The following is a 27,837-nucleotide window of genomic DNA, read 5'->3' on the forward strand; positions in this document are numbered from 1 at the left end:
GCTGTAGAAGTAGTACAGTTCATTATTAGTTCATGTGAACTAATGAAACCGTATTGTAAAGTATTGCCATATTTTGCTGCTCTTGTTTTTGCATGTTCTAAATTTCTTTGTATGAGTAACAGTCTGGCCAAAAAATATGTCCACACATAAGGCACTGTTCATTGCGTAGCTAATTATCACAAATAAAACAATTGGCTCCAAGCACAATGACGCACTATGCTTACACAATCTAAAATATATTTGAGTATAGGGGAAGATGTCAATTTTCTTGAGCTGGACATCTTTGGCCACTAGGCATTATATAGCCTATTATTAGCCTACATGTTATTAACTGTTCCCCAAAATCTGAATTTTAGTTTGCAGGACAGACTTCCCTAGTCCATAAGGTGTTTGAATGCAACTGCTAAGCAAACAATTTGTGTAAATGGACTGTTGAATCAAAACATCAGCCTTATGACTATCAAAAAGGCTGCAATAATAAGGTTATTTATCATAATAAAGCACTTGGATAATTAAATAATAGTCCAATTGGATAAAGTATTGAATATAATCTAATGGTGACACAGCGTTTGTGTTCTCCCAGCCACTCTTCCATGGGAGTGCAGGATATGTCAGTTCAACCCAAGTGGTTGTGTTTCCTCTGATCTGTCTGCGCTGATCTTCTACAGCCTTCACTTTGACATTTGGAGCATGTGTGAATGAGGCGGCGGTGGCGCGCGGAGCTGCCTTCCCTGAGACACCGGGGCTAGGCGAAGTGACACAGCAATTCCCACGATGTATTTTTAATTGACTGGTCTCTTCTGTGAGGAATCGCCTGATACCAGTGCAGTAATCATGACATCGGTTTGGAAGAGACTCCAGCGCGCTGGGAAAAGAGCGTCGAAGTTTCAGTTCGCCGCGTCCTTTCACGAACTCACCGTAGAGTGCACTAAGAAGTGGTAAGAAATGCGAGTTTTCTTTTCATTGTCATGTGGTCATTGTCGTTATAAATGCATAATGAACACATTATCACACATGTTTACCATTTCTTTGAAGTCTGACGTAGCTGCAACACAACTTTAGCGATCGACGCAACGCTCCCATTATAAACATCGTGGCTCGTGCGCGTGCAGTGTAGGCATGGTGTAGTTTACTGAGTGCTGTGGCTCGTTAAAGCACGAGAATGAACAGTGTCAGAGGGCTTGTTTACTCTGGAAATCATATTTTTTTCGCGTGTTTTGGTAGTAGCCATAGTGAGTTTTGTTATGAGTCGTATCTTTAGTAGTACCTTCGCTTAAACTACTTTCGGTTTACTTTCAGTTCCTCTTGAAGCGCATCTTCAAGGACAGTCATTATCAGCTTCAGTCCAGCTTCATCTGGCACTTTTGGTGCTTTTGCAGATGGGAGGGTCTTCTTGCAAATGGTGATAAATTAAACTCCGAGCACTAACCACAGCCGTGCATATTTACATAATCATGAGGAAGTCTTTGAGTTTGAGCTTATTTGACACAAAAAGTAGCAATACACAGTGTGTTACAACTTTCCTGACAAGGATATCACAATAAAGTTACATTAACTTGTTTCCATGGTGGTCCTTGATTTAAAATAATAATAATAATAATATTAATGACGACGGTTAATTTGGTTTGCATTAAGACAACCTCTCAGTCTCTTCACTCTTATTACAGTCTGTTAGCACTTTGATATCCAACGGCAACTTATTCCCCTCCTTTGCACCTGAATATTTAAACAACCATTGACCATATAATGTCTTACTCTATAGATTAAGATCCATAATATTTTACATGGGTAAAATTCCCATTAACCTGAAGGAAATAATAGTTAAAATACACCGGAGCTCTATTATTAATCATTTTATATACCATTTTTAATTTCTTCTTTTGGTATGTCCTATTTCAAAAATATCATATATTTGATCTTTTTCAAATTTGCCAGCTTTTGTTTAAACGTAAGCTCTTCGCACTCAGCAATGCATTTTCTCAACTGTATAAAGTGCATCGTGGGATGCTTGTAAACATGTTTTTCCTTTACTATCCGGTCCAATTTGTTCATTAAAAGGATAGTTCACCCAAAAATGAAAATTCTTTTATCATTTACTCTCCCTCAAGTTGTTCCAAACCATTATGAATTTATTTCTTCTGTTGAACACAAAAGAAGATATTTTGAAGAATATGAGTAACCAAACAGTTGATGGACCCCATTGACTTCCATAAGTGTATATATATATTTTTTCATACTATGGAAGTCAATGGGTCCCATCAACTTTTTGGTTACCTACATTCTTCAAAATACCTTCTTTTGTGTTCAACAGAAGAAACTCGTACAGGTTTGGAACAACTTGAAGGTGAGTAAATTAGTTTCTGGGTGAACTATCCCTTTAAGAGCAGTTTATTTTTGTCTACAAAACTATTTTCAAGCATATAAATATATGATTTTAGATCAAAAGATTTTTAAGATTTCTAGGACCATAAATGCACTCAAGTGACTTTTGATTGTCAGTGTGACAAGTGGGTGACCTTTGCATGTGAAAAATGACCTTTGCATGTGACACTTAATATGCAGAGGATTTTTTGTGATGTAAAGTGATAGCGTCCTTTATTTCTTAAATGCATTGAGATTGTTTCAGATTCAGGTTATTAAACTAAAAGTTAACCCCGACAATCAACATCTTTTAATGTGCATTAGCATCATGACGGCGGATTTATTTGGTAATCGATATGCCATTAAAACAATGATTATAGAAGGATAATCATATTTCTAAAGAGTATTGATGTGATCCTCCAACAACGACAGGAAATTGTCTTTTACTTAGTTAGAGACAGTAAGGAAAGAAATCACATTAATTGTTTGTCATATAATGTTCTCTGTAACATAATTTCCCACAACAAGCAAGTAGTTTCCAGGGTTTGCTTTATACACAAACACGTGCAAGTCCATACTCTACGTTTAATCATACAGTCTGTGTTAAGAGAAAGGTGGGAATTTGTAGTATGTGGAATGACTGGAATGATTAGAAAGTATGTTGATGTTATTATTTTATTTTTATTTTTGTGAAAGCTAAGCATCAAGCCCCAGAAAGCATAAAGGGCTATTGTATAATATGCTGTAGATGGGCCTTTATTATTGGCAGAAGCAAGTTCACTTTGAGACACTGCATGTTGTCTTTTTTTGACAGTTGAGACATATTTTGCACTATATTCCAATTTTTTGTTTTGGTAAAATGTAGTTTTTGAACACTCTTGCTCACCAAGGCTGCATTTATTGAATAAAAAATACAATAATACTAGTAAAATAGTAATATTGTGAAATAATATTACAATTTAAAACATCTGTTTCCCATTTTAATATATTTTAAAATGTAATTTATTCCTGTGATGTCAAAGCTGAATTTTCAGCATCATGAAATCATTCAGAATTTTTTTACAAATCATTCTAATATGATGATTTGCTGCTCAATAAATGTGCTGCTTAATTTTTTTGTGGAGACCGTGATACTTCTTTTAGGATTATTTGATGAATAGAAAGTTCAAAAGAATGGCAATTATGTAGAATAGAAGTCTTTACTGTCACTTTTGATCATTTTAATGCATCCATGATGAATAAGTGACCCAGCGTTTGGATTATCATTCAAGATTTGGATGATAGTGTATTTTATGGAACACTGAGTAATATTAGCCTATTTCATTCAACACAATGTAGGCGATTGGATAGATTTGACTAGCTGCTGTGATGATGTCATCTGTGTCACATGACTTAATGACTCAATGACTGACCTCAGAATAGCTGTTTGATTCTATCAGTTAAATGACTCGGCTATGAATGTTAAATGTGGTCAGTGTTACAAGACTCTCTTAGAATCTCTGTAAGTTAATCTTAGTGTTATTATTTTACATTACATAAAAAATATGTGTAACATTTATGCACCTAAGTTTAAGCTTTGCACCATGTAGTAACTGAAGTGTAAATAGTTTGTGGCAATAAAACGTGATTCCCTTCTTATGCAGTTTTATAGAGGGGGAACAGCGCTTCAGCAGGCTTATATCAATACATGTGCCATTTCCCTGTCTATTTCTGTGAACCCCATGACTGTCACCACGTCGCTTGGCCTCTTGCATCCATTCACACAGCTGCTGCCCACACTGACCTGCAATACGAGACCCAGAGGCCCATGATTCTCGCTCTCCACCTTTCCTTTCCTTTATTATGACTTTAAAAACCATGTTAACATGCGTAGACAGTCTACTGTCCATCGTTTGGTTTTCATCAGTTGGAGGAAATTATTTTATAGAAGCACGTTATGTCCCTTTTATTTGACGGATCAGCACTTTTCCTGGTGTGCTGTTGAGTGATAGATGTTACAGGTGGACTCCATGGGATGTCTGGAAAGGGTTCTTTAAAGGGTTAGTTCACCCAAAAATGAAATTTCTTCCATTAATGACTCACCCCAATGTTGTTCCACACCCGTAAGACCTCCGTTCATCCTCGGAATGTAGTTTAAGATATTTTAGATTTAGTCCGAGGGCTTTCAGTCCTTTGAATGTAAGTGTATGCACACTTTGCTGCGTTCACGACGCCACAGTGACGCTGCTGACGTAAGACGCTGTGACGTGTTATCTGGTATCTGCTATCGCACCAGATAACACGTCACAGCGTCTTACGTCAGCAGCGTCACTGTGGCGTCGTGAACGCGGATTCAAACAAAACCGGAAGAGAAGACACTGCTTAATAAAGTCTTAGTTTTTGTTATTTTTGGACCAAAATGTATTGTCGACGCTTCAAAAGAGTCTAACTAACCAAATGATGTCACATATGGACTACTTTGATGATGTTTTCATTACCTTTCTGGACGTGGACAGCAAAGTGTGCATACACTTACATTCAAAAGACTGAAAGCCCTCGGACTAAATCTAAAATATCTTAAACTGTGTTCCGAGGATGAACGGAGGTCTTACGGGCGTGGAACAACATTGGGGTGAGTCATTAATGGAAGAAATTTCATTTTTGGGTGAACTAACCCTTTAAGGCACATCATGTAGTTTATATCCCAAGATTATAATAGCCTGGATGATATGAGATTTGAGTAACTGCTTAGTCATCTGTATGTATTAATACTGCACAATATATAGAAATATCTGAATGATTTTAATAGGCTACTTCAAAAGGTTAAAGGTTGACGCATATAGCAGAGAATAGACTGGGTACGTGACTTACTTGCGTGTGATTTAGTTGATGTTAAAAAGAGTTATTAAGCGCAATAAGCTGCAGAAAACCACTCATTGCGGGACTCGTGCTGTCACATCTGAAGTGCGCGCACAGAAAGCCACCTCTTAGACAGCGTGAGATCCCGAATTCAGTTCTTTTCCGCGGCTTGTTGCACTCGAACTGTCAAATACACACACAAGATCTTTTCAGACATGAAATGGCTAACCCTGGGTCATTCTAAACCCCGGGTAAACGGAATCCTGGGTTATCTGGCTTCATGTTCCCCCTGCTCATAATTTACCCAGGGTTAACAATTGAACCTGGATATTCATAAGCTGACGTTTCACACTACACATTCCTAAACCCTGGGTTAACGTTCTTATTTGCATATTTGCGGTGTCATTGATTGGATAAACGCAGCATGCGACCTGTTTACAAAAAAATTCTAGCATTGCGCATTTTCGTATTGTCGACTGAGTTTATACTGAATGGATATTTAATGTCAGCATTTGACATTTTTCCTCTCAAACGCTGAATTTACTGTTTATATAAAATGCGCAGTGTTACCGTGACTGTCCAAAGTACACAAATATGAGTACGCGATTGGTTGTCTGTTGCTAAGCGTCTAGCTGGAATATTCTAACACAAGTATTGGAGCATTGCTGTTGAGAAATAGCTTAAAGGTCATTGGCAAAAAACAAAACAATACAGGAAAAGTGGTTAAAATGACACACTGGAAATAAAACCACTTCCATGAGGAAAATGTATAAACGTATGCAAAAAACTATACATCAGGAATTATGCAAAAATAATGTCACACTCTGATTATAATCATATAGAATCGGTACTGTTGACGTTTAAATGTATTCATCTGTCTGATGTCTGAAAGCTGTGGAAGAATAGAATGAAGCATTGTTTCAGTTAATGGTCTATTTGAACTGCTTTCACATTTCTCAGAAAGAATGTGAAACATATACACTGATCAGGCATAATATTATTACCACCTTCCTAATATTGTGTTGGTCCCTCTTTTGCTGCCAAAACAGCCCTGACCCATCGAGGCATGGACTCCACTAGACCCCTGAAGGTGTGCTGTGGTATCTGGCACAAAAGATGTTAGCAGCAGATCCTTTAAGTCCTGTAAGTTGCGAGGTGGGGCCTCCATGGATCGGACTTGTTTGGTCAGCACATCCCACAGATGCTCGTTTGGATTGAGATCTGGGGAATTTAGAGGCCAAGTCAACACCTCAAACCATTCCTGAACCATTTTTGCTTTGTGGCTTTCTTATCCTGCTGAAAGAGGCCACAGCCACCAGGGAATACCGTTTCCATGAAAGGGTGTACAAGGTCTGCAACAATGCTTAGGTAGGTGGTACGTGTCAAAGTAACATCCACATCATGGATGGCAGGACCCAAAGTTTCCCAGCAGAACATTGCCCAAAGCATCACACTGCCTCCGCCGGCTTGCCATAGTGCATCCTGTGTTCCCCAGGTAAGCGACGCACACCACGTGATGGCCATCCACGTGATGTAAAAGAAATCATGATTCGTCAGACCGGGCCACCTTCTTCCATTGCTCAGTGGTCCAGTTCTGATGCTCACATGCCAAAGTTGGTGCTTTCGGCGGGGGACAGGGGTCAGCATGGGCACCCTGACTGGTCTGCGGCTATGCAGCCCCATAAGCAACAAACTGTGATGCACTGTATATTCTGACACTTTTCTTTCAGAACCAGCATTAACTTCTTGAGCAATTTCAGCTACAGTAGCTCGTCTGCTTGATCGGACCACACAGGCCAGCTTTCGCTCCCCACGTGCATTAATGAGCCTTGGCCGCCCATGTCCCTGTCACCGGTTCACCACTGTTCCTTCCTTGGACCACTTTTTATAGAGACTGACCACTGCAGACCGGGAACAGCCCACAAGAGCTGCAGTTTTGGAGATGCTCTGACCCAGTCGTCTAGCCGTCGTCTGAACCATATCAAACTCGCTCAAATCCTTACGCTTTCCCATTTTTCCTGCTTCTAAAACATCAACTTTGAGGACAAAATGTTCACCACTAACAGGTGCTGTGATGAAAAGATAATCAGTGTTATTCACTTCACCTGGTCATAATGTTATGCCTGATCAGTGTATATGGGTCAAAGACGAAATAGGGGTTTTCAAGCATCAAAAAAATAAATGTGTAATACAGCTTTAAATTTAGTTTTTTCCTGTACATTAGAATGTGTCCTGTTTAATTTTATATTTTCTTAGCAAAAAATAATGACTATCACACATTTTTTACCATGATTTACAGAAGACACCCACTAAAATGTCATTCAGTGTAACAATATTTATGTATCAGAAAATCTTATTAGGCATATTTAAAACAGGAATCATTTGATGGCATATTAAAAGACTCTATTTAAGTATCAAAGTCCAGCCCACAAATACTAATTAATTGTAATTTGTAAATCTTTATACTTTGCCACTATCCTTCAAACCACTAGGTTTACCTATTTGCCAGCAAGAAGTTTTTGTAATGAAGTGAAAATCATTTAAAATATAATACAATTTTGTATGATCACATTATTTTATATATTTTAATGATTACAGGTTAGAATAAGTATATTGTTTAATTTTTTACATAAATATATCTGTTACACTGAATGAAAAAAGCATTACCCTGAATGACGAAATTCTACGTCAGCTTATATTGCAGGCCATAAGCTGGCCATCTATATCAAAAAGTGAGCTTGACCAGTAAAGTTAATCACAATTATTCACAACATCTACTTATTTTTAAAAAATTCTAACAATATAAATGTTTTTTTGGCATTTCACTGAATGACGTGCGGTTTTGTAACTTAGGATACCACACCATGAAAAGGTGGAACTATCAAATATTTAAGAGCAATGAATTTTCTTTTTTTTTGCTGCACCACATGGTCTTCAGGGGGCCTTTTGATGATGTCACAGACTGTCGAATCTGTTTTTTATATGATTTCAGAATGGCTTCTTGATCCTGTTACACTGAATGATCTCTTACAAACTGGATTTTCGGGACAAAAGTCCCCTGGTTATTTAAATACTTAAAAAATAAGTAAGACATAGTCCTTTTTAATATAACACAGCCAACACATATTTGAAAATGCCAAGAAAACAAATATATTTTTTTACTTGTTATTTTATACATTTATCTAAAGATGTAATGGCAAAATCAAAGTCCGGACCATTACGCTGAATGACAATTTTACACTTTGGAACATTATTTCCCCTAAATGTGGACATTTTATTTTGACAAAAGTTATTTGAAATAGTAAAGTAGACAGTTTACTTGCATTTAACATGTTTTTTATGTATATAAAATTACTTTTGTAAACATAATTTGATGCGGACACCAAAATTGTGACGTCTCGTCTTCGACCCATATATAATATATAAATATCGTATCGCATATCGAATATCATATTATTGAACAAGTTATCGCATGGCACATTTTTCTTCAATATCGTCCAGTCCTATAAATAGTGTGTGGTTAGTCAATAGCTTGTACTGTTGTGTTATTACATGTAATAATGGGAACAAAACAGACATTTTTCATTTTTGTCATGTTTTCAAAACAAGTATTCAAGCATTGCTGTTGGGAAATAGCTTAAAGGTAATTGACAAAAAACTGTAAAAAGTGGTTAAAATAAGACACACGGAACCAAAAATACGTCCATGAGTAAATGGCGTAGTTCAACAGCTAATCTGATGATGTTAGTTTAAGGAGAGACCACACCCTCCATTCAGAGAGAGAGACAGAGAGATCAGTAAACACACTGGGGAAAAGTAGAGCAAGTCTCAGGTTATACTTCCCACAACTACGCTTAAAGGGAACCCGCCTCACACCTCAGTCACGGTAGCTTGCAATTAACTCGCACTCCTCTTTTTAAAAGCTTATATTCTATTGTTAATTTAAGGTGCAATATACTTACTATTTTATTTTTGCCTGATGTCCATTTATAATGTTAGTAGCAAGGTTTTTTTCCCATCAAAATGTATGCAAAATGTATGCATCAGGAAGTGTGCGAAAACAATCTCTGATTTTAATCATACAGAATAAGTATTGTTGGCGTATAAATGTGGGCAGCCAAGTATTCATCGGTCTGATGTCTGAAAGTTAGAATGAAGCATTGTTTCAATAAATGGTCTATTTAAACTGTGGAGAAAGTTTTGAGATGAAAATTACAGTATGTTTTCTCAGTACAATGAACTCTTTTATCCTAAAAGTTTCCTCAAGATATGGCCATTTTAAATCTAATTTATTTGTTCAGTTATATGCAGTGATTTTCCATAATAAGGGAATGGACATATTTTAAAGGCTTAGTTCACCCACACACACAACAATAAATGTCATCAATTATTAACCCTCATGTCGTTTCCAAACACTTGACTTTCGTTCATCTTCAGAACACAAATTAAGATCTTTTTAATGAAATCTGAGAGATTTCTGTCCCTCCATTGACAGCTACACAACTACCACTTTGATGCTTCAAAAAGTTTATAAAGAGATCATAAAACTAATCCATATGAATTGAGAGGTTTAGTCCAAATTGTCTGTAGAGATTCGATCGCTTTATATGATGAACAGATTTAATTTAGACTTTTTTTCACATGTAAACATGGGCTGTGTTCGAAATCATCCCCTATACCATCATTCACTATTCCCTACATAACTCCAGTAATATAGTCCACTTGAGTGAGTGAATGAAAACGAGTGAGTGAATTCAGACACTGTGTGTCGGAAAGGCTGCCGCTTTTGCATAGTTTGTGCATGCTGTTTAATTAAAAAAAAAAAGATGTATAAACATGAACTAAACAATTTAATAATCAATTAAAAAGGAATTTATACCTGTATTATTTAAATAGTTTCCACATTGGACCAGCAAATTGGAAAATGGATGGATGGATGAGACGCCATCTTCAGGTCAAACGTGGGAATTAATTCGGCATGCAACATTGTGGGTATTCTTTAGCCGCTGAGCGTATATTGGTTGTACACTCGTTATTGCGGTGCATTGTGGTATTGAAAGAGTCTACTCGATTACGTCTATATGGTTTCGGACACCACTACAAATGGCTGTCCCTTCAAATAGTGCCCTTTTTAAGGGTATAGTGGGTGATTTCAGATACAGCCAACGATCAGAGAACATAAACCGAAGCTCAACCGTACTTGCTTGATGTGCGAGAACAAACCTCATTGGTTCTTGCTGAAGCTCAAATGTGATGCGTAACACGAGAATGAACCTCATTGGTTCTCGCTGAAGCTCAAATGTGATGCGTAACACGAGAATGAACCTCATTGGTTCTTGCTGAAGCTCAAATGTGATGCATAACACGAGAATGACCCTCATTGGTTCTTGCTGAAGCTCAAACGTGATGCGTAACACGAGAATGAACCTCATTGGTTCTTGCTGAAGCTCAAACGTGATGCGTAACACGAGAATGAACCTCATTGGTTCTCGCCGAAGCTCAAACGTGATGCGTAACACGAGAATGAACCTCATTGGTTCTCGCTGAAGCTCAAACGTGATGCGTAACACGAGAATGAACCTCATTGGTTCTTGCTGAAGCTCAAATGTGATGCATAACACGAGAATGAACCTCATTGGTTCTTGCTGAAGCTCAAATGTGATGCATAACACGAGAATGAACCTCATTGGTTCTTGCTGAAGCTCAAATGTGATGCATAACACGAGAATGAACCTCATTGGTTCTTGCTGAAGCTCAAACGTGATGCGTAACACGAGAATGAACCTCATTGGTTCTTGCTGAAGCTCAAATGTGATGCATAACACGAGAATGAACCTCATTGGTTCTTGCTGAAGCTCAAATGTGATGCGTAACACGAGAATGAACCTCATTGGTTCTCGCCGAAGCTCAAACGTGATGCGTAACACGAGAATGAACCTCATTGGTTCTCGCTGAAGCTCAAACGTGATGCGTAACACGAGAATGAACCTCATTGGTTCTCGCCGAAGCTCAAACGTGATGCGTAACACGAGAATGAACCTCATTGGTTCTCGCTGAAGCTCAAACGTGATGCGTAACACGAGAATGAACCTCATTGGTTCTTGCTGAAGCTCAAACGTGATGCGTAACACGAGAATGAACCTCATTGGTTCTCGCCGAAGCTCAAACGTGATGCGTAACACGAGAATGAACCTCATTGGTTCTCGCTGAAGCTCAAACGTGATGCGTAACACGAGAATGAACCTCATTGGTTCTCGCCGAAGCTCAAACGTGATGCGTAACACGAGAATGAACCTCATTGGTTCTCGCTGAAGCTCAAACGTGATGCGTAACACGAGAATGAACCTCATTGGTTCTCGCCGAAGCTCAAACGTGATGCGTAACACGAGAATGAACCTCATTGGTTCTCGCTGAAGCTCAAACGTGATGCGTAACACGAGAATGAACCTCATTGGTTCTCGCCGAAGCTCAAACGTGATGCGTAACACGAGAATGAACCTCATTGGTTCTCGCTGAAGCTCAAACGTGATGCGTAACACGAGAATGAACCTCATTGGTTCTTGCTGAAGCTCAAACGTGATGCGTAACACGAGAATGAACCTCATTGGTTCTCGCCGAAGCTCAAACGTGATGCGTAACACGAGAATGAACCTCATTGGTTCTTGCTGAAGCTCAAACGTGATGCGTAACACGAGAATGAACCTCATTGGTTCTTGCTGAAGCTCAAACGTGATGCGTAACACGAGAATGAACCTCATTGGTTCTCGCTGAAGCTCAAACGTGATGCGTAACACAAGAATGAACCTCATTGGTTCTTGCACGTCAAGCGATTAACCGATGCTTGAGCTTCGTTTACAATAACTGATATGTGATGATCAATGTTTATATGTGAATAAAATCCTAAATTCAATCTGTTCATCATATAAAGCGATCGAGTCTCTTCAGAAAATTTGGACTAAACCCCTCCATTCATATGGATTAGTTTTACGATCTCTTTGAAGTGACAAAGTGGTAGATGCGTTGACTGTCAATGAAGAAACAAAGATGAACGAAAGTCTTAAGGATTAGGAATAACATCAGGGTGAATAATTGATAACAGATTTTTCGTTTTTGGGCGAATTACCTTTAAGTGTCATTTGGTGGATGCTGGCCTGTCTTGTCGTCATCCCATGATTGGTCTTTTAGTTACTTTTTTAAATAGTAGAGATAAAAAAAAAAATTCTGTGATTACTCACTCACTCACTCACTCACTCACATTACACACAATGTTGTCATGTTAGAACAGGAACCAGTGCGTTTTACTCTTGAAGAAGCTCCAGCATTCCATGCAATGAAGCTGGCTAATGGTTTCCTGTATGTGGGTCAGATGAGTAACCTAATAACCAAACTGAGTGCACATGACGGTAGTCCCCTTCTTCATGCTTAACCTCCTTAAGGCAATTCCCTAGAGAATTTTCAAACCCTAATTATATTTACACTGTTTCATGTGTCATTTCAAATTTCAGTTCTTTGTGAAGTGCAGCTTCAGGCAATGTTGCTTGATCACCAATCAAGCTAAATGACTGTATGTTGCATGTCATTTCAGTGTGGAACAGGTTATGTTTCTGCACTAATACTGTGTTATATTGTTTGTTATTTGTCATTCACAGGCAGCCAGACAAACTGCGAGTGGTTTGGATCAGGCGAAACAGACGCATCTGCTCCAAGGTAAGAGGAGGATGTGGGTTTTTTACTGTAACTGTTTCCACATTTATAGCTTTCAAGTACTATATGAAGATATGACTGTGGTTTCTTGACGATATATACAAGACCCATATATCCAAAATGATGCTAATAAGACTGTAACAAGTGTAATTTATTAAGCCGAGGTAGCGCTACCAAACCAATTCAAATAGCTAATGTTTTAGTAGCTACTCGGTAAACAGTAAAGATGCAGATAATGTTTGAGATTATGTTTAGATAGCATTTTGCAGTGAAAGTCAGGATGTGTTCTCTGAATTGAGTCTTTATGAAATTTACAGAAGAGGAAAATAACTCTCAGTGTATTTGTGTGATTAGTAACCGCATACACAGCAGAAGGAAATACTCCCTCCTCGCACACACAAAACAATTGGTGGCAGTGGGATGTCATTATACTTTCAACACGCATAGTTCTGCTCGTTTCACAAATACAGTGGAGTGATTGCATTGATATAGAAGCCCAAATCATTTCATACATTATTCATGATTTTGCTGTTTGCTTTGTTTTTTTCATTGTGTAAGCATGATGTGTTTGGGTATCACCAGCTGTGTTAATAGCATTATTGTCATTGTGATCATCAGCTTCATGGCTGGCAACCGGGTATCAAGAACCCATACAGGGGGACTGTGGTTTGGCAGGTTCCTGAGAGCGTGGACATCACAGTCACTCTCTTTAAGGTACAGCGAGCATTAAGGGCCCGTTCACACCAAGGACCATAACTATAAAGATAACTATTAGCGTCCACACCAGCAGACGTTATCGTTCTGTTTATTCTAAGCACGTGCTTGTCTGTCCCTTTAAGCTCGAGCTGGTTACAGCAGGATGGATTCTGATTGGCTGTCAATGTTTTTTATCATTCTCTAGCTGGAGAAAATCATTCTGAATGTGATTTCAATGATATTGTTTCTCTGTGCCGTTATCGTTATAGCTGTGGTGTGAATTCTGCTATTCTTTCCATTTTTAGAACTGTATCTTTATTGTTATCGTCCTTGGAGAGTGCCTTTACAATGTAAAAAATGATTCCATGTACACTACCAATCAAAGGTTTGGGGCCAGTAAGATTTAAACTTTTATTCAGCAGGGACATATTCGATTCTAAACTGAATTTTACATTGTTACAAAAAAATCCTATTTCAAATAAATGCTGAAATAAAATAAAAGTTTATACCCAAATTTAAGCAGCACAGCTGTTTTCAACTTTTGATAATAATAGTAAATGTTTCTTGAGCATCAAATCTGTCACATATGCTCTGTGTCTGTCCTTGGACTTTTACGTTGAAGTGTTTCCTGTGCTTTATTTTGTAGTTCTTTGTAGTTTTTCATGTTGATTAGTCTCCACAGGTGTATCCTTGTTTCCTCGTTACTGTGGTTAAGCTTGTTTGCCCCTGTGTATTTATAGCCCTTGTGTTTCATTTGCTCTCTGTCAGTTGTTGAATGTTATGGTCCCTGTTGTCAGTTACCTTTTGTTCCTTGTGTTTGTTACTTGTTTCTTTATTAAAACCCTGCACGTAGATCCATGCCACAGCCTGCTCTCAGTCCAGTTCTCCGGATGTAACAATATCAGCAGATTAGAATGATTTCTGAAGGATCATGTGACAATGAAGACTGGCGTAAAGATGCCGTCAAAGAAATAAATGACATTTTAAAATATTAAACCAGTAAATGGTTATTTTAAATAAACTTGTAATAATATTTCACTATATTACTGTTTTTACTGTATTTTTAATCAAATAAATCTAGTCTTGGTGAACATAAAAGAGCTCTTTCAAAAATATGAAAAAATCTCACCAACCCCAAACATTTGAACAGTAATGTATATGACGGAGATGGAAAGAAATATGAGATGGGAGGAAAACTTATGTAAATTAGTGCTGTCAAATGATTAATCACACCCAAAATAAAAGTTTGTATTTACATAATACTGTATATGTGTGTGTACTGTGTTTAATTATTATGTGTATATATAAATACACACACACACATGAATGTGTATATATTTAAGAATTGTTTTATATTTATGTATTAAATATTTATATTTATATATAATATAAATTATATAAATAGATGTATACTATGTGTGTATATACATGAAAATATATTTTTTTGTGTATTCAAATATACATAATTATTATACACAGTAGGGGGGAGCGCAAATTTCTTTGTGAGCGAACACAAGGTTTCCCAGAGGAACGCAAAACTTTTGCGAGAAAACGCAAATGCATTGAAAATTAGACCCCCCCCCCCCCCCTTCCATCTCACATTTTTTCCATTACTATGTCCCTTTAGGTGCTCTGTAAAATTAAGGTAATTTGTGATGAATCTTAAATATTTAAATAATAAACTTCGGTTTAGTTGTAAACCATTCATATTCAGATTCATGTCTGTTGTCCATTATTGACATTTGAAAACATGACGTGAAATGAAACCAACGTCAGCAATTTTCACTTTCCCTATAGGATCCAAATGCAGATGAATTTGAGGACAAAGACTGGACATTTATCATAGAGAATGTGAGTGTGTCTACTTTGTAATCTCACCCCATTTATTAAAGGTACTGTTAGCAATTTTAGCATTACTGTTTTGACTCTTTTGTTGCTATTTAATAAGCTTATGGTTGTCACATTTATGTGTATTGCATTTTTGCAATATTTTGTCCTATCAAGAGACAGCCTCCATTTGGCAGTACACTGTTCTCTTTTTAAGCAGTCTAACCCCACCCCATCTCATCCCAACATCCACAGGAAACGAAGGGCCACCGAAAAGTTTTAGCGTCAGTGGATGTGAACATGAAGAAGTATGCGAGTGCCACCCCGGCTCAGTTTGACCTGGCGCTTACATTAAAGCCTCTGTCTGTGAAAGTGCTGGATGCCAAGCTCAAACTCACCCTGTCCTGCGTCTTCCTGAAGGAGGGCAAAGCTACGTGAGTTCAGATGTTTTCATTGCTCCACTTGGAAGGGGTGTTTCTGATCCCAGATCTGTGTAATGATGCAGAGACAGTAGTCCAAGCACACATACAGTGTCAAATACAATTTTATTTGCTTTACTGATCTATTGTTAAACCAACATATTATATCTGAGTGAAACAGCTTCTCGAACAAGAAAAAATGTGGGGCCGGATTACATTTTTTAGGGTGGGATTTAATGGATTTTTTTAAATTATTATTTCCTTGAGGTTCACTTATATTAAAGTTGCACACAAAAACATATGTAAAACTTCATCTATATATCATACATATATATAGCTTCATCTTTCAACAAATTTTATTTGCAAACTCTCCATTACACTGTGCTTCGTTTACAAAACAAAATGCTCTGAACAAACATATAATCCTCTGACGTGATCCGGGACGCCATTAAAATAAACCATCCACTTGTTACCTACGCTGAATCCTCCTGAAGTCTGTATAGAGACGCAAACTAGTGGTTTAAATGAGACGCATTAAAGCGAACGTTCTTTCACTCTTCCATTTGTCCTGTTGTTAGGGTTGCCACCCGTCCTGTGAAATACGGAATCGTCCGTATTTACAAGCAAAATGACCCGAAATTTGTCCCGTATTTTACATAGGGCCACACATAGTTCAATAAACACATAAGGATTTTGCAGTGTGGAGAATACTAATAGCAAATATAAAGAAATCAATTTCACAATAAGTAGTAGAAAGTTCATTTGCGCGTGATTGTGTTTACTCGGCTTTGTTGCCATAGCGCCGAGTCTCGAGAACATGCACTGTACACTTGCGCGGTTTTTTAAAAACATGTCGAGCTCGTGTCCACCGTTTGAGGTTTGAACGCATTATCTCCAGATATAGGACTGAATAGAAAAAAGGTATCAATGGGTCTGTCCAGTAACTCATGATGGCCGTGAATGGGTGTCCCTTATTTTGCCACACTGAAGGTGGCAACCCTACCTGTTGTCAGACTCAAGTGTGTGGAGTACGTCAGAAACAGAACTGAATCTGTATACTGTATCCAGTGTAGACAGCGTCAGTGATTATAATGGGCTCTATTTGCCTTTGACGTGACGCTCGCATCCAGTGAAGGCAAATGTCCGCCGCTAAGCGACTGAACGACAGTGGGCGGGGCCTATGGTGAGATGATGTAGAGCTATTCATCGATGTCTTGCTCTGGAGGCAGTCATATGAAAATATATATGCCCATGTGACGTCACAGATCCCACAATACCAAACATGCCGTTTTTTGGAGCTTGATTGAATAAATGCTTTGTTTATATGAAAAGGACGTTTTAAGCTCTGAAACTTGCAGGATGTTTTAATGGTACAAAGACCTCTTTTATGCCAAAAGATCAAGGCAAATCTGATTTCTCATGTCATGACCCCTTTAATTAAAGATTACGAGGGCACATGAAAAAAATAATGTGCACGGATAAATCATTTATAATGAAAAGTTCAATATTAAATTTGAAAAAAAGGTCAATTTTGATTTCATGGTGACTTTAATAAGGGCTGTATTCTGTATTGTGTATTCAGTGATGAAGACATGCAAAGTCTGGCGAGTCTGATGAGTTTGAAGCAGTCTGACATTGGAAACCTGGATGACTTCAATGACAGTGACGAAGAGGAGGACAAAAGACTGAGTGCGGCAGTGAAAATGGCCACAGCAGTGATAGGTAATACTGACAAACACTCACAGTCTTATGCACACATGCTAAAACCAGAAGTTTGGAAACAAGTTCAGAAACCAGCATTTCCTGTTCTGAAAGGGTTATTTGCACATTTTTATGCACTGTTTCCTGGTTTTAGGTGAATTGGCTTGGAGGCAGATAGCTTGGTGGTTCTTTGCTATTTTTTAGAACTGCGTTTGTTGGTTGTTTCGAGTTGTTGTAATGTTTGCTCTAGTTTAATGCTGTGTTTCAGATTTTAAAGTAGCTTTGGCAATGACAAACATAGAATCTCATTCTTTTCTCAAATGGTCTCTTTCTTTCTTTTTCATTCTGTCGCTCTGTCTTTCGGTCTGTGCTCAGCTCCTCTTCCTCCTGCTAGGAGAATACATGACAAGGCCTGGAGACCTGCTGTAGACACAGGTCCCTCTGACACAGGTAGCTTGCCAACTGCTCTGGCTTCTTTTTCCACTCCTTGATTTCATATTTCATTTCCTTTACACAAGAATTAGTTTTGGCCTAACATTCAATTGTATTGAGTATTATGGGGTGTTAAAATTAAAATGTTATACTGCTCAATTTGTATCCTGACGGTTACAAATTGGTAAATGATTAAAAAATTAATCTATTATAATCTTTCTATCTATCTATTCTAATATATTCTAATATATATACTCCACACTGTAAAAAATAAAAACGGAAAATGTACTGGTAATTTTCTGCCAGGACAGTATCCAGTAATTTTACGGAAATTTCCGTTAACCCTTAAAACACAAACTAATGCAATGAGTAATTCAAAATACAGGTAAAACAAACAAAAAAAACAATATGGAAAATGCCTTCATATTTATACAGTACATTGTGCCCTATTTTTACTGATTTTTTTAAATAAATTTTTTACAGTGTATTGAAATATAAACAATTAGAAACATTTTTTTATATACTTTACTTATTGTTTATGTTTTATATTTATAATATCTTATAGATAAACCATGGGTATTTTTGTATAAATGTTGTGCTTGTACAAGAACCATTTCACCCCTGTAAGTTGGGTTATTTTTTAAACTTAAGTGCATATTAGTTTAGTTGTGTATATTAAACACATATTGTTACTACTTCTAAAACCAAAAAACTGACATTTAAAGAGCTTATGAATATCACACCAACCATTTCAAACATTTCACGTTGTCTTTTTTTTAATTAGATACTAGAAATAAGCTATGAGAAAACAATGCATTTTCTAACTGGTGTTGCTATCCGGCATTTGGGTAGACTGGATTCTTGGGCCTGTTTTGTATCTGTCAGAGTCAGAAAGTGGGTGAAATTGCATAACCCATTCCCATGACCTCGGCATACCAGTGTTCATAAGTGTGTGAGTGTGAGAGTTTATCCAAGATCTGCATCTCTTCCTGGGTTCACTCATTTTTTTTCTCTTCTGAATTATTCCTTGCTCACTTTTGAGTTCCTCTTTGAGGATATAGTTTTTCTCTGCTATACCTCTTAACTCTACTTAAATAACTACACATCCACTTTTACTTCCTCTGTTTTTGTCTGTTCCTCTCCATGATCATCATCATCATTTCTCTCAGCTCATTCTGAACCGGATCGGATGAGCTGTTCCTTCATTACACCTAACGTTCCTCTCCAGTGCCGCCCCCTGTCATGCGCCGCTCTTGACCCTTCTGCCCCGCCCCTCTCCACTTCCTGTGTCCAACCCCTCCGTGCTGCCGGCAGTCTCCCGCAGACACGCCCCTCCCCGTACGCCTTCACTATACCTGCATTCACACGCGCTCATCCACCTGCCCTGCCCAAAATCTTCCATCCGCCGACTGGCTCAGGTATAAACACTCATCCACCCGGGGCAATGCAGCAGACCATCACAAATCTGTGCCCAAACATGTCCATACCTCATCATCCACAAACTCACTTACAGTCAGTGTTGGGTAAGCTACTCTAAAAAAGTAATTCATTACTAGTTACTAATTACATCTTCAGTAGAGTAATTAGATTACTGTATATATTTCTCTCTCCAAAAAGTATTTCATTACTTATTACTTTCTAAATCCTATATCAACCTCGGCTAGCTAAGTGATTCAAAGATAGACATGAAACGGCTGCTTTAGTTCATTCAAATAAATAATATAAAACAACAATTATTCTCACAAAGTATTACAAATGTGAGAAAGATAGATAAAAAAACATGCATTTTAAAGTTACTTTAAATTTTGATGTTAATTCCACTACTATTGTATTATATATAATTGTTCTACTGTCTATATACAATGTTTAGTTCAATTACATCAGAAGTAACTGTAATTCAATTACAGAAAAAAAATGTAGAGGGAAAAGTAATTCAATTACAGTAACTAATTACTTAGTAACTAGTTACACCCAACACTGCTTACAGTACATGTTTTCATCATTAATATTTTTTGTTAAACTTTATTTTAAGGTGACGTAGTTACATTGTACTTACTCAGTTAACTACTGAGTAATATTAATTAACTACATGTACTTACTATAGAGTTATGGTTAGGGTTTGGTTTAGGGTTAGCTACTTGTAATTAAGCATCATTTACTGTTATTACTATAGTAAGTACATGTAGTAACATGTAGCTACGTTACTTGAAATTAAAGTGTTACCATATTTTCAGGTGCGTTATGCAATTAATTACAAAACGTTTTAGACCTAAAGAACATGGAAGCACATTTTCGCCTTATAGAGTAAATACAATAAAATGACTTTATACACCACAGTTTAAACGTTTTGGGTTGGTAAGATTGTTTTGTGACACTTTATTATTTTAGATTCTAGTAATATACTATAAATTATGCATAATTACATCCAACTAAACCTAAAACGAGCCTAATCTTAATCCTAACCCTATAGTAAGTACATGTAGTTATTTAATATTATTCTGTACTTAAATGTATAATTACAGTGTAACAAGGACACTTTAAAATAAAGTGTAAACAATTGTTTTTGAAAGAAGTCTCTTATGCTCACAAAGGCTTCATTTGTTTAATCAAAAATACAGTAAAAACAGTAATATTGTTATATATATATATATATATATATATATATATATATATATATATATATATATATATATATATATATATATATATATATATATATATATATATATATATATATATATATATATATATATATTATTTTTATTAATTATTATTATTATTAATGTAATTTATTCCAGTGATGGCAACTCAAAATGTTTCAGTCCAGTCTTCAGTGTCACATGATCCTTCAGAAATCATTCTAATATGCTTATTTTGTGCTCAAGAAACATTTTTATTATCATCAATTTTTGGACTGTTTGAATATAAAGTATAAAGGACAAAAGAACAGCATTTATTTAAAATATAAATGTCTTTATTGTCATTAATTGAAATAATTAATACATTGTACTAATTTCTTTAAAAAAATCTTACTGACCCAAAACTTTTGAACCAAATGTATCTCATAAACTCTCTATATCTTGCAAATTCAACTTTATTTCTCACAGTTTGACTTTATATCTTACACTTTGACTCACTTATTTATGCTGAATATCTATATGAAATTCCTGCATGAATAACTGCATACAATTGTAAATGAAGCAAGAAATGTATTAGAAATTATTGTGTTTTTTATGTAGAGGTATCATGTGTGGAACATTTATAGAATTACTTCTTTTTTTTATATATATACTTGACTTCTAGGTTCATTAAAAGGAGTCTTAATTGACTTGGAAAACTGCCCCATAAAAACAGCAAATGAATTTTACGGCTGCTGTTCAATGAAGCAACAGCCTGATCCCCATAGCAACTGCTGAAGCACTCTGTGAATTTGTTCATCAAACTAGCTATATATTCAGCTCTTGACTTTTACCATTCTCGCCCTGTCACAACTTGATCTAATGAACCTCATTTACCTCAATCTAATGAGCGTTTTTGCCTTCATTAAAACACACACATCAACAGATTTACAAAAAGCTGTAGCTTTACTCTCTTTTTTAATTCCTACCTCTCCATCATACTGTCATTTTTCCTTCTTCCTATAAGTTGCTGTATGTGTCACTCAAAGGCCGTCTGGAGGTCTTGCTAACTCTGAGTTACTGGAGAGCAGTCGCTCTGCTGAGGGCGGTGCAGTCCCTCTCCCACGGCCCCACTCTTTTCTTCCCGGGATTAGCATACCCTTCTCCTGTTCCTCTTCTTCTTCTGCTCAATCCTCCTCATCCCCTCAGCAGACCCCTCTACCTGATGTAACCCAGACAGGTAATGAGTGTTTCATGTCAGACTAGATGGTGGCTGTAGCTTGTAAATAATTGTTTTTGTTGCTGGCATTAAAGGCACAATATGTATTTTGGGTTCAAATATCCAAAAACCACTAGAACAGTGCTATATATATTTTGTTGATTTGTATACGTACATTATCCCAAATGTTTAAATGTTTAAATCCAGAGAAATCTGCTATTTTAATCAGTGTAACAGACCTTGTCACTGCGTCACACATCAATGACCTCATATCTGCGTTACCCTTGATTTTATATCTTTATAAGACATTAATATATTATATATAATATATATTAATTTATTATGTGTTTTATTAGACAGGTGAGCAACTGTTTGGAGACCTTTATCGACAATAACTAGCTCAACTTGGTTAGTGTTATTGTTTGAATCTCTTTTTCTTTTTTTTACCGTGAGTAACATGTTTGTTTCATGCCTCAGAGACGACACTATTTTGTCAAGTGGCTAACATAACGTAATCAGAGAGAGCTTATTTTGTAGTAACAGCAGTACAGCATTTTCTCCACTATACTATTTTTTTTAATTATGAGTTGTAATTCAGCATTTGTGGCTGTTTCATTAGAATGAGATAAAATAATGTTTATTTAAGTGATCAAACATAACTGTAAAAAAGTTCACGTTCAGGGAAGGAGGCGGACTCTAGGAGTCTGAGCTGTTTTTGGGGCCCTTTAGATGTTTTGGCATGCTCTGACATTTGTGTTTTTTTCATTTGCTTATAAACACATTAATGGCAAAAGTGTAATTACACTGTATTCAGCACAAACTGGGCTACCATAATATGTGAGCAACATGTATGTACATGCTTGTATTTTTGGGAGAAAAATGTTTATGCATGGCCTTAATTAAGGCTTCAAAACACAATAGATAAGTGTCCACAAGACTTTTGACTCATGGGTGTTGTTGCCAAGAGTTTTTGCTTCAAACTGATGTGAGAATCATTGAGCCTACTCATTCACATAAAACAATACACTGATTTAAAAATTGTAAGACAGTTTTTCTTCACAAAGCCAGTGTGCAAGGAGGCGTGATATCTAATGAATAATGATGAGTATCACCTGATAGGACAAAAGAACATAATAGCCCGCATAATGAGCTGCATAAGGAATGAGCTTCAGTTACCTATGTGACTGAGAGCAGCAGGACAAAGGACATTATATTATTATGTATATTATAATTATACTTATCTAGTAAATGCATCTTGATTTAAGAATGTTTAAATATTTAGACTAGAAACAAGACAAAAATTACTAAGAGCATTTTATCTACATTTTTCGTACAATTTTTTTCGTTTTTGAAAGTAGTCTCATGCTAAAAAATGTTATAATAAATAATTAAAATTAAGATACAATTTATACAAAACGAAATTCACTTTAAAGAAAGCAATTCACTTTCTACAAAGCAAAAAAATTAACTTTCTACAAAACAAAACTCGATATTAACTCGATAAAACAAACTTTGATATTACATTTAAAAAATAACATTTGGCTATAATATTTAAACATCAATATGAAGAAAAATACGTTTGACTGGTACTATATTTATCGCATCTGAGCAGAAATTTGTGAATAAAAGCTTTATTGCTGTGACACTAGGCTCTTTTACAATAAACACATTATAATCTGTCCAAAACAGGCCAAATAAATCTTGTCTAAACAGTCTTGCGTGTATGACATGCAGCAGGATTCATATTTAAACGGTCTTTGTGCGTTTAATATTCACAGATGCTAACAGAATAAACTTAACAGAATAAAGCCTACCTTACAATCAGCCCTGAAACCATTGCTTTAAGAAATGAACAGCTTTTCATGAGGAGAACTATAGCTCAACACGTCTCAAAACGATGTAGCTGAAGTAACGTTACAGCGCTTCACTTGATGTGTTTGTATGAGTTGATGTGTGGGCGTTGACTCTGGAGTATTTTAATCTGAAAGAGCGCGTGCTCCGTGGGCGTGGTCGCATTAGCGGATAATGAAGTGGCTCGCGAAAGACTGACATCTATCACTTTTCAACCAGATTACATAAACACAGCATATTTGTTTTCGATTTGGTTTACATTGTTTAAAACCTGACATTTCAGCGTTTCTTTTGACATATGTCTCATGTTTGTGAGACAGGTATTCACTAAGCTAGAGGTCCTTTTCTGAAGACTATCTGAATGAATGTCTTTGAAAGAGAGGCTGCAGATCGCGCATCATGTTTGTTTTCTTTTTTTTGAAAAAGCAAAACATTTAGTTTTTATTGTGACTGTACACAAAAAAATAGAAACTTAACAGATTATAATGATGCATAACACTTGCCTGAATGATAAAAAACGAAGTCTCTTTGGCACTGAAAAGAAAAAAAGAGAGCCGATCGCGCCGGCGCGACCGCAGACTCGAAAGGGTTAAACAGAACTTTAGTCGTAAAATAAACATAAACAACAAAACAAAAGGATCGGCAGCAGCCGACTGCATCATATATGCATAATAAAAAACAGCACGTAAAATGTCCAAAACTTACATACTGTGCCTTTAACTGTGTCATATATTTTTGCTTATTTGCACTTGGTCTTACATTTTTTTTTTAAGTTTATCTGTACTGTTTCTGCTTCACCTTGCTTCCATTTGTTGTTGTTTTCTTTATTCTACTCCTTTCTGTCCCATTCTTTTCTTCCCTCGATTTAGCCACTTTATCTGCTGCTCGTAGCAAGACTTCGAGACCTCACAGCTTCCCCTCTTCACGCTCCTCCCCTTATGTTATTGACCCCTCCTCCTTTGAATCTGTCTCCTCCCCTCCGGGTTCAATGACTGTCCCTGCACCACGGCCCTCAAAAATGTATCGCGCCTCATTGGCTGAGCCAGGCTCCGCCCTCACAAAGCCCTCAAGCATGCCCTCTGCCACTGAGACAGGTACATGGGGCAGATGTTCGTATTTAACAAAATGTTTAATTAGATGCCATTTGATTTTAAAGTTCATTTCGAACCACACTTTGCACATTCAGTACTTAGCATTTGATTTAAAATGAGGCACATTTGCTGTTAAAGGGATAGTTCACCCAAAAATGAAAATTAGCCCATGATTTACTCACCCTCAAGTCATCCTAGGTGTATATGACGTTCTTCTTTCAGATGAACACAATCTGAGTTATATAAAGAAATGTCCTGGCTCTTCCAAGCTTTATAATGGCAGTCAAAAATTTGAAGCCCAAAAAAAGTGCATCCATCCATCATAAAACTGCTCCACGCGGCTCCGGGGGGTTAATAAAGGCTTTCTGAAGTGAATTGACGGGTTTTTGTAAAGAAAAACATCCATATTTAACACCTTATGAAGTAAAATATCTAGCTGCCGGTGGACCGCGTTCCTTTATTGGGCTTCAAATTTTGGGCTGCCATTCACTGCCATTATTTACATTTACATTTACATTTACATTTATGCATTTGGCAGACGCTTTTATCCAGAGCGACTTACATTGCATTCAAGGTACACATTTTTTACATTTTTTGTCAATTCATTATAATGCTTGGAAGAGCCAGGACATTTTTAATATAACTCTGATTGTGTTCGTCTGAAAGAAGAATGTCATAAACACCTAGAATGACTTGAGGGTGAGTAAATTATGGGATAATTTCTATTTTTGGGTGAATTATCCCTTTAAAGACCCCTTGTAAATCAAAATGAAAGATTCATAGTTTTTAGTTCATGTGTGTGTTAGCTGTGAAGCTATTTTTGTAGTTGTATACTCCGAAGACTTTGCCAGATTATTTTACCAGATACACTACTGTTCAAATGTTGTATGTTTTTGAAAGAGGTCTCTTATGCTCACCAAGCCTAATTTATTTGATCAAAAATACAGTAAAAATGGTAATATTGTGAAAAGTTATTACAATGCTACATTCATTGTTTTGCTGTTCAAGAAACATTTCATTATCAATATTGAAAACAGTTTTGCTGCTTGATATTTTTCTGGAAACTATGTGATGCATTTTTTTCAGGATTGTTTCATAAATAGAAAGTTCAACAGAACAGCATTTATTTGAAATAGATTGTCTTTTAATGTCATTTTTGGTCATTTAAATATGTAAGCTTGTTTCCGGCAGAGAAAAGGGTAATTGCAACTTTTTATCTCATAATTCTGACTTTTTTATTGCAATCGTGACTTTATTTCTCGCAATTCTGACTTTATAACTCGCAATTCTGACTTATTTTCTCAGACTTGTGAGATATAGATTTGTAATTGTGAGTTACAAAGTCAGAATAGTGTGATTTTTATAAAGTTGCAATTCTGACTTTATAACTTAATAACTGAGTTTGTCTCACAATTCTGACTTTATAACTCGCAATTCTGACTTATTTTCTCAGACTTGTGAGATATAGATTTGTAATTGTGAGTTACAAAGTCAGAATAGTGTGATTTTTATAAAGTTGCAATTCTGACTTTATAACTTAATAACTGAGTTTGTCTCACAATTCTGACTTTATAACTTAATAACTGAGTTAGTCTCACAATTCTGACTTTATAACTCGCAATTGGGAGATAAAAAGTCACAATTATCTTTTAAAATGTTTTATTCCGTGGTGGAAACAAGCTTTAATATTGTAATGCATTCTTGCTGAATAAAAAAAATACTTTTGAACAGTAGTGTATACTGTGATATATATGTGTTATCTTATGGAAATGTGGACCAAACATGTTAGTGACTTCCAATGGCTCTGACAAACTAAAAGCTACAAGATATTTATATAAAAAAAGCATTCATGGGGTCTTTGATTAAGTGTTAGTCTTAAACCACTTACAATTTCCCTTCTATCTCATTTTACATATTATTTTCAACTATTATGTTAACATTTGCAAATCAATGCTAACCATACCATTTTCTTTTCTTCTCCCTTGTATCCCCGTCTGTTCATGCATGCCCTCTGTCATTCATCAACCTCTGTTATTTACCATGATCCACACCAGCATCTTGGCAAAAAAAGTGGAGGTCTCCCAAGCTGCACCCTGCTCTGTGTCCTGCTCCCTTCACCTCTGCAGATCATATTAACCATCCACCCTCAATTCATTCCTCTCTGCCTGCCCCCCTTTCCTCATTGTCTTCATCCCATGTGCTTCCTCAACCAATGGATGTTTCTACTATTACTCCCAATCCTGGTCCCAGTGTAGCTCCTTCCTCAGAGATGCTCCGCTCTGAGTCTGTCTCTACTTCTTGCTCTCAAACCCTGTCAGCTGCCATCCTCGCTCCTCCTTCGGCATCATTGGTTTCTCTCTCTATTGCTCCTGCTGCCACATCTAGTTCTCCATCCACACCGTATCCCTGTGTTTCTCCTCATCTTGCCGTTTCTGATGCTCCTCTATGCTCCTGTCCTGAAGTTGGGCCTGTGGTCTCAGCATCTGTTGTCTCGGAGCCAGGTAGAGAACAAACAAACACTCTAGGACGACTGTTCTAAACTCGTTTGCATGTGTTAAACTAATAATCAGTTTTCATCTGTTGAGTTTAAGATGAAAAAAATGAGTCTGCATTGTGAAAGGGTTTCGGATGCCCTTTCAATGGAGCATGAATATTGTGAAAGCTCTAATCCTCGCTGTCTGAGTCAACCATAGTTTATATTTTTAAAGAAATAATAAAAAAAATAATATTGTCATCATTTACTCACCCTTATGATATTCCAAAGCGGTTACCTTTGGAAATAAATGGCAGTAAAATTATGACAAATGCGTTTAAAACAAAAAAAAGTATGTTGAATCGCACAAATCTTGGATTTTAATCATTTTTGAGTTACTATTAGATATATTTTTATTATAGTAACTGTGTTTTTATTTTTGTATTTTCATTTTAATGACAGTTAAAGTATTATTAATTAATTTCTTGTCATTTTAATTATTATACTTTTTAAAAAAATGTATATGGGGTTTGTATGAATTTTTATTTCATATTTAGTTATTTTATTACATTAAACTAAATGAAAATGAGAAATGTTGCTTTGGCTT

The 27,837-nt window shown here is 36.5% G+C and overlaps 1 protein-coding gene across 5 annotated transcripts in view; it reads left to right on the forward strand.

The window, feature by feature from the left end:
- Positions 1–585: 585 nt before the first annotated feature.
- Positions 586–27,837, forward strand: part of ehbp1l1a (EH domain binding protein 1-like 1a) — a 46,972-nt gene continuing 19,720 nt past the window's right edge. For 4 of the 5 annotated variants that reach the window (XM_079810508.1, XM_079810509.1, XM_079810511.1 and 1 more), the window contains exons 1-11: positions 586–938; positions 12,849–12,906; positions 13,522–13,617; positions 15,397–15,450; positions 15,682–15,860; positions 17,428–17,567; positions 17,922–17,996; positions 19,148–19,396; positions 21,624–21,836; positions 24,536–24,760; positions 26,812–27,258. In XM_079810508.1, coding sequence (XP_079666634.1) covers positions 835–938; positions 12,849–12,906; positions 13,522–13,617; positions 15,397–15,450; positions 15,682–15,860; positions 17,428–17,567; positions 17,922–17,996; positions 19,148–19,396; positions 21,624–21,836; positions 24,536–24,760; positions 26,812–27,258 — 1,840 coding nt within the window. In that variant the 5' untranslated portion in view covers positions 586–834. The remainder of the gene's footprint in view (positions 939–12,848; positions 12,907–13,521; positions 13,618–15,396; positions 15,451–15,681; positions 15,861–17,427; positions 17,568–17,921; positions 17,997–19,147; positions 19,397–21,623; positions 21,837–24,535; positions 24,761–26,811; positions 27,259–27,837) is intronic. The other variant, XM_079810510.1, reaches the window with a different exon arrangement.

The sequence above is a fragment of the Gobio gobio genome (assembly GCF_949357685.1).
Source record: "Gobio gobio genome assembly, chromosome: 2".
Classification (NCBI taxonomy): Eukaryota; Metazoa; Chordata; class Actinopteri; order Cypriniformes; family Gobionidae; genus Gobio; species Gobio gobio.